The sequence below is a fragment of the Talaromyces stipitatus genome, genomic scaffold, assembly GCF_000003125.1.
Source record: "Talaromyces stipitatus ATCC 10500 scf_1105507295515 genomic scaffold, whole genome shotgun sequence".
In the NCBI taxonomy this organism is placed as follows: Eukaryota; Fungi; Ascomycota; class Eurotiomycetes; order Eurotiales; family Trichocomaceae; genus Talaromyces; species Talaromyces stipitatus.
In genome coordinates this window covers 2452679-2466585 of record NW_002990118.1, presented here as the reverse complement: position 1 = coordinate 2466585, position 13907 = coordinate 2452679, and the positions used below count along the sequence as shown (strand labels likewise).

Genomic DNA, 13907 nt, shown 5'->3' with positions numbered 1-13907 from the left:
GAGAATTATAACTGGTTCGTCAGAGGAGATGGGGTTGTAAGTGGGCAGGCCAAGTCGAACTCTCGAATTACGGCAACACGATGGCTGAATGATAAAGGGAGTATGAACGTAGATTCTTCAGTCATACTAGATTTGCAGGTACTTCCCAACTAAATGTCTGACAGGTCTATGTCTTTAATCTTAAATAACAAAATCAAATCTGTTGGGTAAATACGTCTAATCGAGTCGATTTGAGTCGTCAACCATACTTTCAATGTTGCCCTAGTCAACTGCGTAAAAGTCACAACGGATCAAAATGTGAGCCCCCTTGGACGTCAGAAATCATTACTGATGATCTGAAAGTCGATATTGAACCCAGCTCTGGACTCGCAATTTTACTCCCGGAGAACCAAACACCCCCGGCTATTCTTCCAAGAGAAAGCCAGTGGCAATGCACCATTGTGAGAGTTGTGATACAACTACGCGAACCAGGTATCGCAGATTTTTGGTCGTGTCGTGACAGATACGCTTATTGGGACACGTTTGTAGGCAGCATCTGACAACGAGATGAAAGCACTTCGACTTTACTACCAAGGTTCGGACCTGGTGCTCTACAAAATTGCATGCGATCGGAGGCTAAGATGGGGAACTCGATGTACGTACATTCCTCCAGATGATCATTCATCCAGGCTAAACTAGGCTGTTTAGGACATTATATCCTAGAACCCCGAGAGGAATCTTCACGCGAGTGAGATTGTATTCAGTATGATCTAGTGTCAGCCGGAAAAGTGTCTCAAAAATGCTTATAAAACCACCCACGCTACCAACCCCTTAACGAGGCGTCGTTTTTGGCCGAACGGCCTAATTTCCGGTTTCTCTGGCTTCAAAGACTATCCAGGTGTCTGACATGGATCTCAAGGTAGCATGCAGATAACCATCTCATTTTCTAAATTGGGATTTTCTATCCAAGGCCATGGCAGGATTTCAGCGCGAGTGGTTTTCAATCTGGTTCTGGACTCCGGTTAGGGCTAGCTTACATTGAACATGGAGACAGAGTTGATGCTATGAGAGGTCATTTTGACACTCTCTATTTTGGAATGATCTATTGGTGATAGATAGTGTTTTCGATTCAGTTGGTAACCTCTAGTAGTTCATTGATGCTGTCACTAATTTATTTTGGCCTCTTGTAACTGATCGTCCAGTCTCTTTATGGCAACACAAGTGTAGAGAGCTGCACTCCATTCTCATCATACCGTTGTGGAAACACCTTGAACAGCCCATTAATGTCACGAGGCTCATAATCAAGACCTTTAGAGGCCTCAGTGAGAAGATCCAAGCCAAAACTTTCCTTGAACCAGTGCGCGAACATATCCATTCCAGCCACTGCTCCACTACCAGTCCAGATATTTCCATCAACAACCCACTTCGTTTCCTTGGTCCATTTAACCTTGGGATACTGCTTTCTGGCGAATTCATATTCAAGATTGTTGATGGTGGCCCTCTTCCCGTCCAAGACGCCTGTTGAAGCAAGAACTGCAGCGCCAGTACAGGTAGTAAAGACGATTTTTCCAGCAGCTACGTGTCGCCGGATGAATTCCGCGTACCGTGGTGACAATTTGAAGTCCTTGATATTGGGACCGCCAACCAGCAAATAGTCCAATTCAGGACAGTCGTCAAGCGTGTCGGTAGGATTGACGACAAGCGAGCTCGTGAGGAGTCGGACCGGGTCGAGCGTCTCTCCAATATGATGGAAAACGAATTCGGGAGCACGGTCGATGAGCTTCCTGTCAATATCGGTAAAGAAGCTCACTGCGTCTAGAATGAAGCGACCTCCAGACCCGATCAAATCAAAGGGACCGATCACGTCCATTGCTTGATAGTCATAGACCAAGGAGCCAAAGTGGATGGGAGCCATCTTGTGTGTAAAGACTTAAGTCAAAGAAAGAGCTGGTCGTAATGCGGAAGAGATGAGAAGACTGGATGGTTTGACCTCTTGGAATGTTCGTGTATTCCCTCAGGCTTTTATACCTCTGCCCTCAAGTAGTTGCAATATAATACTTCTTCTGCATGGACCACGGCACGGGAATCAAGAACTCATCCGTCCCCGCGACCTCAGTAATGTGCGTTTAAACCCAGACAGAGCATCGCGGCACGGAACCGAAGCTCATCCATGTCCGCGATCGTTTCTGTTTACAGTAATAGGGTTAAAATGGTTCTGATGTGTTATCCCGACATTCAAAGCTGGACAATGAGGTCAGAGTAAACCCTAGCCCCAGACAAGATTGAAAAGGGAGAATGAGGGCAAATAAGACTGCCAATCTTAGCTTAAATTGGGAAGTGAATGACTGGATCCAAATCCAATCAGCACTGCACGTAGTCACTGAACTGGAAGTCTGAATGCAGTCCTCTTTAGCTCCAACACAGAGATGTAGTGGTGGAAGTGTAGTTAATGTTAGGGTTACTTGTATCCACTATTCTCACCGCTTTGAGCTGGATCTTCGACCGACGGCAGAATCCATTCATCGAGCTGCGACGACTTCAACTCTCAGTCAAACAAGGAACAGCTTCTCCATCAGTCAAGGCTATCATCTCTTGGTTATTAAAGCTGATAGAGTCACTTAACGCACGTCTGTAGGAGCTCGGATTTCTCCAATTGTCTGTTCGTCATCAATTGTTTCTTGTCCGACTTACTCAGTGTTTCTCTATTTTAGACCTGAAAGGATATTCAACCATCATCTTGGCCGGTCTTTGTCAAAGAATCTTTTTGCCTAACCGACCTAAACAATCCGAGACCTAATTGAGACGTCTACAAGCGGTGTCACATCATACATCATCGACTTCATCCTACCTTCTTCCATCTCCAACAGAGAATCATCACCTCGACAGTCACAGACTCACATCAAAATGGACACCTCAGCTCCCTCCACATCAGCCACCAACAACACCGCCAACCCCCCCAGCATCGAACTAGCCTACAAGAAGAAATGCATCCAATTGAAAAAACGTCTCAACGAAATCGAAGCGGAAAACGACCTGATTCGCGCACGCAACAAACGCGCGAAATATTACGTCGCAAAAATGCGTCTTGAGACTTGTATTATGCTTGAACGATTGGCGACTGTGACGGGAATGTTGGATGAAGCTGGTGCAGCAGCAGCAGCGGGAAATGCTGCTGGGGGTCAACATCCGGGTGCGGGTGCAGGATTAATTAGTGCTGAGTTGAGAGCAAAAGCAGCTGCGATTGTGACAAGTGCGCATGCGCAAAATAAGCAGAGCATGATGGATGATGAGACGGAGGGTAGTTCGGAGGAGCAGCCTCCTACGGTATTCCCTTTTCGCGGAACCCTCAGACAAATGAATAAATGCTAACCTGACGACAGCCGCAAGAACGACCCCTCCGCGTAAAACGAAGTCGCAAATCAAACATCGCATTTGAAGAAATCGAAGCCGAGGCCGCAATGCAATACGAGGCTAGTAGTCCGGAACATAGAGCTAACGACTCCAGCTATAACAACAACAATCTCGACGTCGACAGCGGCAGAAATATTGGTACCGGCGATGAACACCATGACGATGATATCAATGATAGGACTCCATCTCAGGGAGTGGATAGGGAGAGATCAGCTCTTGCTACCGGCGGTCCTGGAGGGGAGGATAGACAGTTCTCTGGATTTCGGGCTGTGAATAGTAGGGTTGATAGTCAAGGTGGGGTGCCGATGGATGTTGATGAAAAGCCAAGGAGTGAGAGTTAGGTTTGATTTATATATGCGAGTTACTTTTGGGGTTTATGGGTCTGTTTCTATTCCTTTGATATCAACTGTTAGTTATGAACACGGCTAGAATGGTGTTGGGATGGTTGTACAATACTGTTTTTACTGTTATAGGTCATGGGCTTTATGGCCTAGCTTCGAACTCCATATTTGTTGAGGTTGTCAGTATGATACAAGAACAAAGATTAAGTAATATGTAATTATATTCCTCGATATTTAGGTATACCCTGGCCTCACCCCCTGGATGTATGAATGGACTGGTAAATACGCAGTCAACACCAGCATATCCTATACAAAATCAATAATATGCACAAGCTCAAACCCTGTACAGTCCTGAGGTAGAATATTCTACATGAATATCATGTGCTTTTATACAATTACTCCACCCCAGCATACAAATCAACTATAATGTTGATACCAGCAACCAAGATCTCGGCAGCGATCAGGACGATAACTGTTTAAAAGTGTTAGCTCATAACTCACTGGAAAGTGAAGAAAAGAGAAGACAAACCGATCCATTCCAAATATTCACCATGCCTATGACTCAACTGATCCTTCAACACCGCCAACAAATCCGCAATAACATCCAATCGCTCCGTAAGTAAACCCACCCGCTGATCCATCTCTAGATATGTACGCACAGCTTGATATACAGGCTCCAGCTGGGGTTCTGCCCACATCAACTCCGGACTATCCAGTACTGAACCTTGTAAATGGATATTGATACGCAGAATAAACAGTTCACCGATTTGCATATTGATTTGTTTTCGCGTCATGTTTACGCTCCCCGTTTTGGCAATTTGTGCGGGAAATGGCGCTGTAGCTGCGATCGTTTCGGAGACGAGGTCTTCGAATAAGGAAGTTTTCACGGATTGTGACAAAGCATGTGAAATGGCGAGTTTGATCATGTGATTTCGTGGTTCACGCAGAGAGATAAAGTCGTTGTATATTCGAGCTTGATAGTCGCGTGCATAGTAGAAATTGAAGTTTTCGACCTGTCGATCCTCTGTACTGAGAATGGCGGTTGCGAATTTGGCGACGTCAGCTAGGAATCGGGCTTCTTCGGCTGGTGTCATCCCCCATATTACTACGGTGCCGTAGTCGAAGAGGAATACTTCTGGTGTATGTACGGTAGTGTCGAGGTCGAGACCTTCTTCGTCTTGGGTCACTGGTGCCTTGCCAATGCTGGTAGTAGACTGAGAACGAGTGGCCTCTTCTTCGCGAAAATCAATCAGGTCTTCTCGTATGTTCTTGCCATGTTCTTCGACTTCCACGGCGCTGTCGGAATATCTGCGCTCTCCTGTATGACGAGGTTGTTGTTGGGACGGTTGACTAGGTCCTTCTGGATACTGTCCATTTCTCGTCTGAGATTGAAGATCTGCTTGTTTCTTCTCGTAATGATAGTCGAACGGCGAATATACACACTCATCAAACAGCTTAGGATTGGCACCGCGAGTCTTGTCCCTAGATTTGAGAAAACGCATCACCCCATCTAACCGATATGAGTTTGCAGTACAATATGCCGTCACTCGAGGTAGACGGTCTCGATCAGCCTTTCCCAGCCTTGCGGCCGCTCTTCGCGCGGTAGGTTCTTTAATCCGACTGATCTGCGTATATACGTCCCGCGGGAACCCATCGTCGATAATCTCCTCGTCGTCGCCAGTCACCGGATCAGGTAGTAGTTTCAGTTTCTGTGTGTTCTTCGACGTTCTTTGCGGACCTATCTTTGGCGCAATTATAGTAGCAGCCGCCGCCGTCACGGGTGAACCTGCACTATTACGTCTTCGCAGTTTACTGTTCAGTGCCGACAACATAGGCTGTCCGACAGGTCCCAAAGGTGTATGACGAACGGGTGGAGAGCTCGCCTGTAGCGGCTGTACGGTGGAATCGGATTGAGATGTGCCATTGTATGTACTGATGGTGGTGAGGGGATTAAAAGTCACGGTCCGACGATCTGAGCGTGGTGACGTAGTCGTGGGATTAGCAGCTGGATGCTGATATTGGGGTAATAATGGAGAGGTCTCAGTGGTTGCCATTGCTGCGGAATCAGATCATCGAGTTGATCGGGAGGAAAATAGAACCGGATGAAGTTCCATTGAGCTTTTCAGAAGGGGAGTAATGAAGGGATGGAGGAGAAGTGAAGATATTGAATTGTCCGAGTCTAACAGCGGACGGAGCTGGGATCCACCGGTTCAGTTGAGAACCTGAAAGTCTGGGCCGCCATATGACGCTAGCTATAATAGGTCTCGTACGTCTCCACTACTAAAAACGTTTGGCACGTGCTAACCCTAACTTTTCAATATTTTTAAGAGTAGAAAATTATGTATGTTGAATTTGGGCTATGACACTAGGTTGAAATAGCCAACATGCCCTAAACAACGTAATCGCTTGCAATAATATCAAAATGCTGACATGAATGAATACCGAAACGCTTCATACGCCCCGACACTCCACAACATCATGGATCCACTGTACAATTCCTCACTTTGGACAAGGTTCTGACGGATCTGAGCGAATGCTGATAACTTCCAATATCAATAGTCGTAACTGATAGGAATAATGATGTATGCAAAGGATAACTTGGAGATAAAAGATATTTATCGCCGCACGAAACTCTTCGGACCACCGCCTACCCGTTTAAGTCCCCCCGGAGCACTGCCATTGCGACCTCGGTGCCCAGCCTGCCAGGAAGCCTTTACGTGCTTCCCAATCGCTGAGCTCTTAGGAGGGAGCATCTCTTTCTTAGTTTCCAAGACACGGATAGTCACATCTCCACGACGTATGTCTTTCGCAGGTTTGTCTTCCTTGAAGAACTTGTGTTGTCTTCTTATATTGCTCTTCTGCTGTTCTTCGGGAGGGGGTGATGGCAGTCTGTGTACGGGTTCCGCATTTAATATCTCATCTGGAAGCAAAGCGGGGAGCGCCCGGCGACCGGAGCCTCTAACGGATTCTTGGAGAGTTGCAGTACTCTCAGAAACAAGGTCATCATCTGATATCAACTTCGAATCAAAGAATTGTGGCTTTTGGGATTTCTCTGCTTTGGCTTTGGCTGCGGCCGACGCTTTTGCTTGGGCTTTCTGTTTCTCGTCCTGTAACCGCCGCTTTTCTTTCTGCAGTATCTCGTCCCTATGGAATATTAGCATATTATCACGGCGAACATGAATAGCAAGACGAACCGTCTCTTGGCTTCCTTTTGTTTCTGTGCTTGTACCTTCAACGACAACAATTGAGCCGAGTTGTCGACGACCTCAGGGGCTTCATCATCGTCACTCTCGGAGTCGTCCTTAGCTTGCGTCGGTTGAGGTGTCTCGATTCCTTTCGTCTGCTGAATAGGAAGTGTAGGCTCTTCACTTCCAAACCGGATATGATTACTTGGTTTCTTCGAAAATTCGTCGGCGGTCGCACCCTCTGATTTCGGTGTGGTTTCAATTCCGTTGCTGATCTTCTCCGTCTCCTGTACCACTGGGACTTCAATGGTCACATTATCCTCTGGAGCCTCTTGCTGTGACGACAAGACCTCAATGACACTATCTTGTTTTTCAGGCGACAACCTTCTCCGCTTATTCGAATGGCCATTTGTCTTGCTTTCTAACGTCTTCCTTTTTGTGTTGGTCGCAGTATCTGATCCATTCGTGCGTGGGGATCCCACGTGCCCCTGCCTCGTAGCTGTCACCATGTCTTTTATTGTAGAAGAAGAATCGTCCGTATTGTTACCAGCGGAGTCGGATTGAGAAGCTTGGGCGGTGACAGAGCTGTCGTCGTTGGCTGAGAGATTATTTTTCGAGAAAATGCCCTTTGCCCTTGTGAAGACTTGTGAGAACATGGGTATATTGAAATAAAAAAGCTGTCCAGATTCAACTCGGGTATGTGCAATAGATGTAAAACTCTTCACAAAGCGTCGTCGCTTGGAGATTTCTGATATTTTATTTTTTTTTATTATTTTGACCGTCAAAAGAAACTTCTCCAGCCAGCGGGGACTGCAGGATCCACTCTATCACCTTATCCGGATTTATGTTCTGCCGATCCGGCCGATACTAACAAGTTGATGTTCATTTTGACAGTGGAAAGCTCACAGTACGATAAGCCATTTCTACATAAGTATACATACTATATTACTGAAAATGTAAAGCTGATCATTGAGTGATTCGCTGTGGGTGGATCTAGTAGCCAAATGCCCATTCTGAACGTCCCGGTAATGCCGTGGTAATTGATCGTAATTTATAGACTTTCTGAAGTTATCATTCGCTGTCGTAGCAATTTTTAAAAACCCAATACATTACAACAGAGTAAGGGTAACCCTAATCCTCGATTATTCTCTCTAGGCTATGAAAAGGGGTCATGGTACATCTCGCTTTCGATTATAAGTGTTGTACTAGAACAGCAGGTGGGAAGTAGATCACGCCAACAGGCGCACTGCCAATGTATGTATCTACCTGTAAAACAGGCCATTATAACCAACCTGAGTAAACTCCTGTCCAACCTTCGACTCAAGCTTAAAAGTGCCTTATAGATATCACGGTAAATATAAATGCATAAATCAAATCAATGACCCAAAACGCCCACTCATGCAATATGCCAATTCCAATCAACTTGACGAGAAATCCATTCCTTAAGCCGTGACCATTTGCTTTCTCTCGGCACACTCTTCCTCTGCTCCAAGGAAATCATCATCCCCAATATCACTAACGTCATCCCAGCACTGCTGGAACTCCCCTTTATTATTGCCACTAACCGTCCACATACTTTCTCGTAACCTCTTATTTCGTTCTCGGTCTTCTTCAATCCTCTGCTCAATTTGTCTTTTATCAACTCGAATGGTCCCATTGGCCTTTGAGCTTCTGCTCGGTGTCTGTCCAGAGTCCTCTGGTACCTCTGAATCAAGGACATTTGACGGGTTGGTTTCCCGCTCTTTCAATGCCGCGTCGATTTCTGTTACGGTTTCGCTTGAGAGAAAGTTTTTATCTTGTAGACCCTGTAGAACTCGGCGCACATGCTTCACATTTGCTGCTCCGGAGCCATCTGCGGGAGCGACTGAGTCGACGATTGTGAGCATGTCACGTTGAATCATGCGGACGTAGTTGAGGTGGTTTTCCTTGCTAGCTAATTCGCAAAAGTGTTCGATAAAGTACATTATGTTCGCCCGGTTGTTCATATTATTCTATGAGCAGTTTGTTAGATCATAAGAAGTCGCAAAGGAGAGATGGTGCTCACTCTTTCAAGTTGCTCTAGGATACACGAATGGAGATCCTCATCCATATCCCGGTATTTGAGCGCATACTGTGCTGCTCTATGCGACGAAGCTATCGCAGCGCTTAGATGCTGTAGTTGCATGGTAAATCGCATACGGACCTCAAAAGGGTCTGCCATCTTTGCAATGGCTGGCAGCGTTTTTTGACTATTTCTGGTTGACTTTAGAAGTAGTTCAAGAAGTTCATAATTGTGACGGCGTGGTAATTGGATTACGGCATAGGCGGTAAGTATATTTGTCAGGCAGAATACGATAAATTCTGGACACCGCCCGGAGATGCGGCGGGCAAGCATGCGGGCAGCTTTTGACATCGGCCCGGTTTGTGTACTTCGTGTATGGTGAGAAGGGTGGCTTTTATACGATCTCCTACCAATTTCTAAGATCAATTGCTTGAAGAGCAAAATACCCGAAAATGTCGTCCGAGAAAGCAACTTATTCAGGGGAAAAGACCTTGACTATGCTAGGATGTGGTGAGTAACCCGATACCGGCTAAAATATATTCACAGTTTGAATTTCAGATTTGCTAAGTATCTGTGAACAGGAAACTTGGGTCTCGCTGTCTTAACGGGCATTTTAATGTCCATCTCAGAACCTTCAGAGTCAGAAGAAAAACTATCTTTCCAAACACCCACCAAATTTATTGCCTGTATCAGATCGGAGCGGACCGCAGCACGTATCCGAAGTGCCGTGGAGCCATATCCCAAATTTCCTGTCAAAATCTTGCAAAATGATAATGTAACAGGCGTCAAAGAAGCCGATATTGTTATCCTCGGCTGCAAACCATATATGCTCAAAGACGTGTTGGATGTTCCAGGCATGCGTGAGGCATTAAAGGGCAAACTATTGATCAGTGTCCTGGCCGGTGTCTCCTCTCAGCAGATTGAAGATACTCTTTACTCCGAGGGGCCTCAACCAGCTTCAGAAAGATGTACCGTCGTGCGTGCTATGCCCAATACTGCGGCCATGGTCCGAGAAGCAATGACGACAATCAGCATCCCTAGCCCTGCTCTGCCGAAGGAATGGGATGACTTGGTTTCCTGGATCTTCACGCGTATTGGCAAGATTGTACATCTCCCACCCTCCCAGATGGATGTATGTACTGCTTTGGCCGGATCTGGACCGGCTTTTGTAGCGTTGATGATTGAAGGGTTGGCCGATGGTGCTGTTGCTATGGGTTTGCCGCGTGCTGAGGCTCAACTTATGGCCTGTCAGGTCTTGAAGGGAACGGTTAGCATGATTGAGAGTGGGGAGCATCCATCAATTGTTAAGGAAAAGATCTCCTCGCCGGGTGGATGTACAATTGGCGGATTACTTGTTTTGGAGGATGCTGGCGTGAGAGGTACTGTGGCGCGTGCTGTGAGAGAAGCAACTTGTGTCGCTAGTGAGCTTGGTCAGGGTACTCAACTAGTCAATGGAACTAGACGGTGATTTACTCTAAGCGTCCATATAGAAGCCGAACTAAAAAGGGCAATGAATTATATGAGAAATTTGCGCATAATGAAGCCAATGTGCTTACGCGTCTCTTCTATCGCTATATGGTATCTACATCCAAAAGTAACAAATCGCTAACATTACAAAGTAAAAGAACATTTCATCAAATTCATAAAGACTGTATGGAATTCCGACCTTCCAAGAGCCCAACATCCTCGGTAACCCCTTGGGATGCCTCATCACCAAGCAGTCCTAACGCTTCCGAGCTATTCGTCTCTCGAAGTGGTCCATCTTCGAAGCCTTTCTCTCGTCGGTTTTCCATGCCATTGAGAATGAACCAGACATCCTTCTTGGTGAGTAGGCCTCTTAGGTTACCCTTATTTACAAATAGGACATATCTCAAGCCGAGCCTTTGGAACATGCGTAGGACGATTGAGAAGTTCGTGTGGCTGTTAAGTGTTATAGGAGTTTGGTCCATCCACGGCCGCAAGTCAAGAGTATCACTGGGGTCCGCAAAGGGTTGGTGGACGAAGTATGTTTGTGTTTCTGGTCCTAGATTGCTGGTTGTAGATGATAGCGATGAATCCAAAGCATATGACAGTTCATTTCGAGTAATGAAGCCAAGTAGAATTGGGTTCGATGTATCCAACACGACTGGAAATCCGCGGTAACGTGTCTGAGCAAGCAGACTCTTCAACGATTCAATAGTGTGTCCAACTGCAGGAATGATAGTAAGGTCGTCAACATTCGTCATCAATCTCGAGACAGGCACATCTGGAGGAGGCCTGTCATCTTTATGGTCCAGGAATGGATACTCATTAAAGTGAATCCAGGACTCATAGATGCCGCGCTTGCCGAAGATATCACCACACCATTTAGAGAGCATGACTGCAATCATGATTGGGATCACGTATGTCAAGGCCCCGGTCAGTTCAAACATGATCACCACAATGGACACTGTCATTCGCGTCGCTCCTCCGAGGGCTGCTGCTGCTCCTATGATCGCGTATGTTGCTGGGGTTATGCAAGGTATGTCGGGCTTGCAACTCTCGAATAGAACAAAGCTTGGGAAAGCAGCTTGCCACATTTCTACAGCGATGCCAAGTGCACGACCAAAGAGAGCTCCAATAGCTAGAGAAGGAAGAATGATACCGGCAGGTATGTCTAAGCCGAAGCTTACGGATGCTAAGCAAAAGCCAGCTACGGCTGCCAGAAGGAGAAGTGCAATAACGCCGAAGGACGCTGCGCCGGTCTTGCACAAATCGAGCTGATCATCAGTAGTAGTCGCGCACTCGGCAAAGAGTTGGTATACCAGCTCGGAGGACTGTGCTCTCATAAACTTGTTGGGAAAGTTTACCAGCGCACTGATGAGGGCAACTGAGGCTACTTCAAGAAGTGGGAAAGACCAGCCCCTAGACTTGCGCCATCTAGCTACCTTCATGTTGAGCTTGATGAATAGGCCTCCGTATAAGCCACCCACGATGCCGAGGATCATGAAGGGTATAATTTCGAACCGATGCCATCCTCTTGTGTAGGTCACTTGGTAAAGCACGATCTTGCCAGTATGGAAAGGGTTTAATGCTTGTAATGCGACGGCAGCAACAGAAGCACATACAAAACTCTGCCACATAGTTTTGTCTGGGAAGTAGTAGGAAAGTTGCTGGAATGATGTGAATAAGCAGGGCTATTAGGCTTCGAAGACAAAGAGTATATATACTATTACTCACCTCCAAACTGAAAAGTACGCCACCAATAGGTGCACCGAAAGCAACAGATATCCCTGCAGCAGCAGCAGCGGACAGGACCTCTCGTTTTCGAGCTGTCATGAGTTTAGTTTCACAAGTTTAAATTTTCCTTGACTTCATGTTCTTACCTTCATTATTATTCAGCGTATCGAATGGCTTCATGAGGATGTTTGCACAGCAACATGCGACATGCACGAGAGGGCCTTCTTTACCAAGCCACATTCCAGAAGCGACAACGAGGCACTTTCGAATATTAGTACTCCATCACACCTAGATCCAAGCCTTATAATAGGGTTAACTTACCAATCCAAGAGACTTGATTGCCAAGGTCCAACCACCCATAAAACGCTTCATGACGAAGCCCCCCAAGACGGTTTTAATTTCTGGAATTCCACTATGTCTGGCATATGGAGCATAAGTGCGCACTAATATACACGCAGAAGTTGCGAACAGAACCTAATACCAAAAGTGTCAGCTTTGAATTGGCGTCTCTGCGAGGCCGTAACATACAGCGAACATTATAAAGAATATATACTCCAGCACGTAGCCTCCGCCAGCAGAGGTTATTCTCAAAGCCTTACTCCATGGTATCCAACCAACGCATTCAGAAAAGTCTATGAAACATTAGTTCCGCGTCTTGTAGACTTGTTTTGCCGGATAAATTACCTTCATGTCCCCAGCAACAAAATCCACGGTTGAGATAGAACTGGCTGAAGCCCTCTTCTCCTTTGCAGTAGCCGGTCTTGATATCGCTCAACCAATCGCTCGCAATATCTATACCCGCCGCAAGTAGACCAACAGCAATCCCAGTTGCAACTAAGACGACCCAGACGTGACTTCCATCTAAGAGTTGACGCAAATGACCTAGGACGCCTTGCCCAGTCGAATACAAAAGCCGTTTCCTCTGACGTTCCTTAGTGTACTCAAAAACCCAATCAATCGCAGTCATATCATCATATGCTAATCTCCGACCTGGCCCTTCAATATACCAATCGAGAGGTCCATCTTCTTTGAAAGCACCGACATCGCTGTTAGCGGCCGCGGATCTCGAGTTGTCGGCGATGTTTGACCAGTCGGTTAAGTTTGCGTTTTGGTTCAGTGAAGCCGTATAATTATGCGATGTACTGCTGCTGCTGGCGGAGAAGACCTTCGACAGGCTGAAGCGAGCAGGCTGTTTTTGTTTGCGCTTGAAGGATATTCTAGTTTTCGTCCTGTCAGCATCCCCATCCGATATTAGCCGTTCAAAATACTTCGACAACATCCAAAAAGAGTTACATACGGTTCGATATCATTTTGCACAAAAGGATGGTCGGCGAAAATGGCCTCATCCCGTTCATTGTTCGAGACCGGATCGCCGTCGGACTCGTTTGCGTACACATCTCGTCTAGAAGAGCTTAATCCCACATCGCCAGAGCTGGGAGTTGCCAGTGACATGACTCCAAGTCCCTCAGCCGCATCGACATAAAACGCAGACCTATCTGCTGATGGATAAAGAGCGTTAATGTTGGCATAGGACAAGACTTGGAGATGTTGATGTTGACATCGAGTGAAGTTGAAGGTCCACTTTAGCCGTCGCTGATTGGCGCAAGCTGTGGCTCTTCTATGATGAAGGCGGTGACAAATGCGGGCGGCCCCACAATTTATGCGGCAGAAAAAGATCTCCAAAAAAAAGTTCGTTGACCTTTGAGGAAATCTACCAAACTTTCAAACCTTCATTTTCTGAAGGGCTTTAGT

General features: G+C 46.4%; 7 protein-coding genes across 7 annotated transcripts, besides 1 other annotated feature; 2 read left to right on the top strand and 5 right to left on the bottom strand.

Annotated features, from left to right (window-relative positions):
- Positions 1-1086: 1086 nt before the first annotated feature.
- Positions 1087-2151, bottom strand: TSTA_049560 (thij/pfpi, putative; the record flags this gene model as incomplete). The annotated part of the gene is made up of 3 exons (XM_002485427.1): positions 1087-1894; positions 2008-2072; positions 2112-2151. The coding sequence occupies 3 exons, from the start codon at positions 2149-2151 to the stop codon at positions 1187-1189; spliced, it is 813 nt and encodes a 270-aa protein (XP_002485472.1). The 3' UTR covers positions 1087-1186.
- Positions 2152-2530: 379 nt separating this feature from the next.
- Positions 2531-3913, top strand: TSTA_049550 (uncharacterized protein). The gene is made up of 3 exons (XM_002485426.1): positions 2531-2610; positions 2691-3303; positions 3360-3913. The coding sequence occupies exons 2-3, from the start codon at positions 2884-2886 to the stop codon at positions 3729-3731; spliced, it is 792 nt and encodes a 263-aa protein (XP_002485471.1). The 5' UTR covers positions 2531-2610; positions 2691-2883; the 3' UTR covers positions 3732-3913.
- A 24-nt stretch (positions 3914-3937) lies between these two features.
- On the bottom strand, positions 3938-5785 carry TSTA_049540 (YagE family protein; the record flags this gene model as incomplete). The annotated part of the gene is made up of 2 exons (XM_002485425.1): positions 3938-4203; positions 4261-5785. The coding sequence occupies 2 exons, from the start codon at positions 5783-5785 to the stop codon at positions 4127-4129; spliced, it is 1602 nt and encodes a 533-aa protein (XP_002485470.1). The 3' UTR covers positions 3938-4126.
- A 361-nt stretch (positions 5786-6146) lies between these two features.
- Positions 6147-7699, bottom strand: TSTA_049530 (uncharacterized protein). Its single transcript, XM_002485424.1, has 2 exons — positions 6926-7699; positions 6147-6875 (listed from the first exon to the last, which is right to left on the bottom strand). The coding sequence occupies exons 1-2, from the start codon at positions 7570-7572 to the stop codon at positions 6347-6349; spliced, it is 1176 nt and encodes a 391-aa protein (XP_002485469.1). The 5' UTR covers positions 7573-7699; the 3' UTR covers positions 6147-6346.
- Positions 7668-7692: a sequence feature (AT_rich).
- A 514-nt stretch (positions 7700-8213) lies between the features above and the next one.
- TSTA_049520 (uncharacterized protein) lies at positions 8214-9156 on the bottom strand. The gene is made up of 2 exons (XM_002485423.1): positions 8961-9156; positions 8214-8907 (listed from the first exon to the last, which is right to left on the bottom strand). The coding sequence occupies exons 1-2, from the start codon at positions 9114-9116 to the stop codon at positions 8359-8361; spliced, it is 705 nt and encodes a 234-aa protein (XP_002485468.1). The 5' UTR covers positions 9117-9156; the 3' UTR covers positions 8214-8358.
- A 172-nt stretch (positions 9157-9328) lies between these two features.
- TSTA_049510 (pyrroline-5-carboxylate reductase) lies at positions 9329-10497 on the top strand. Its single transcript, XM_002485422.1, has 2 exons — positions 9329-9467; positions 9539-10497. The coding sequence occupies exons 1-2, from the start codon at positions 9410-9412 to the stop codon at positions 10423-10425; spliced, it is 945 nt and encodes a 314-aa protein (XP_002485467.1). The 5' UTR covers positions 9329-9409; the 3' UTR covers positions 10426-10497.
- Positions 10498-10597: 100 nt separating this feature from the next.
- TSTA_049500 (voltage-gated chloride channel, putative) lies at positions 10598-13717 on the bottom strand (the record flags this gene model as incomplete). Its single annotated transcript, XM_002485421.1, has 7 exons — positions 13453-13717; positions 12840-13384; positions 12684-12787; positions 12477-12629; positions 12302-12416; positions 12156-12247; positions 10598-12088 (listed from the first exon to the last, which is right to left on the bottom strand). The coding sequence occupies exons 1-7, from the start codon at positions 13605-13607 to the stop codon at positions 10598-10600; spliced, it is 2655 nt and encodes an 884-aa protein (XP_002485466.1). The 5' UTR covers positions 13608-13717.
- Between the last annotated feature and the right edge of the window lie 190 nt (positions 13718-13907).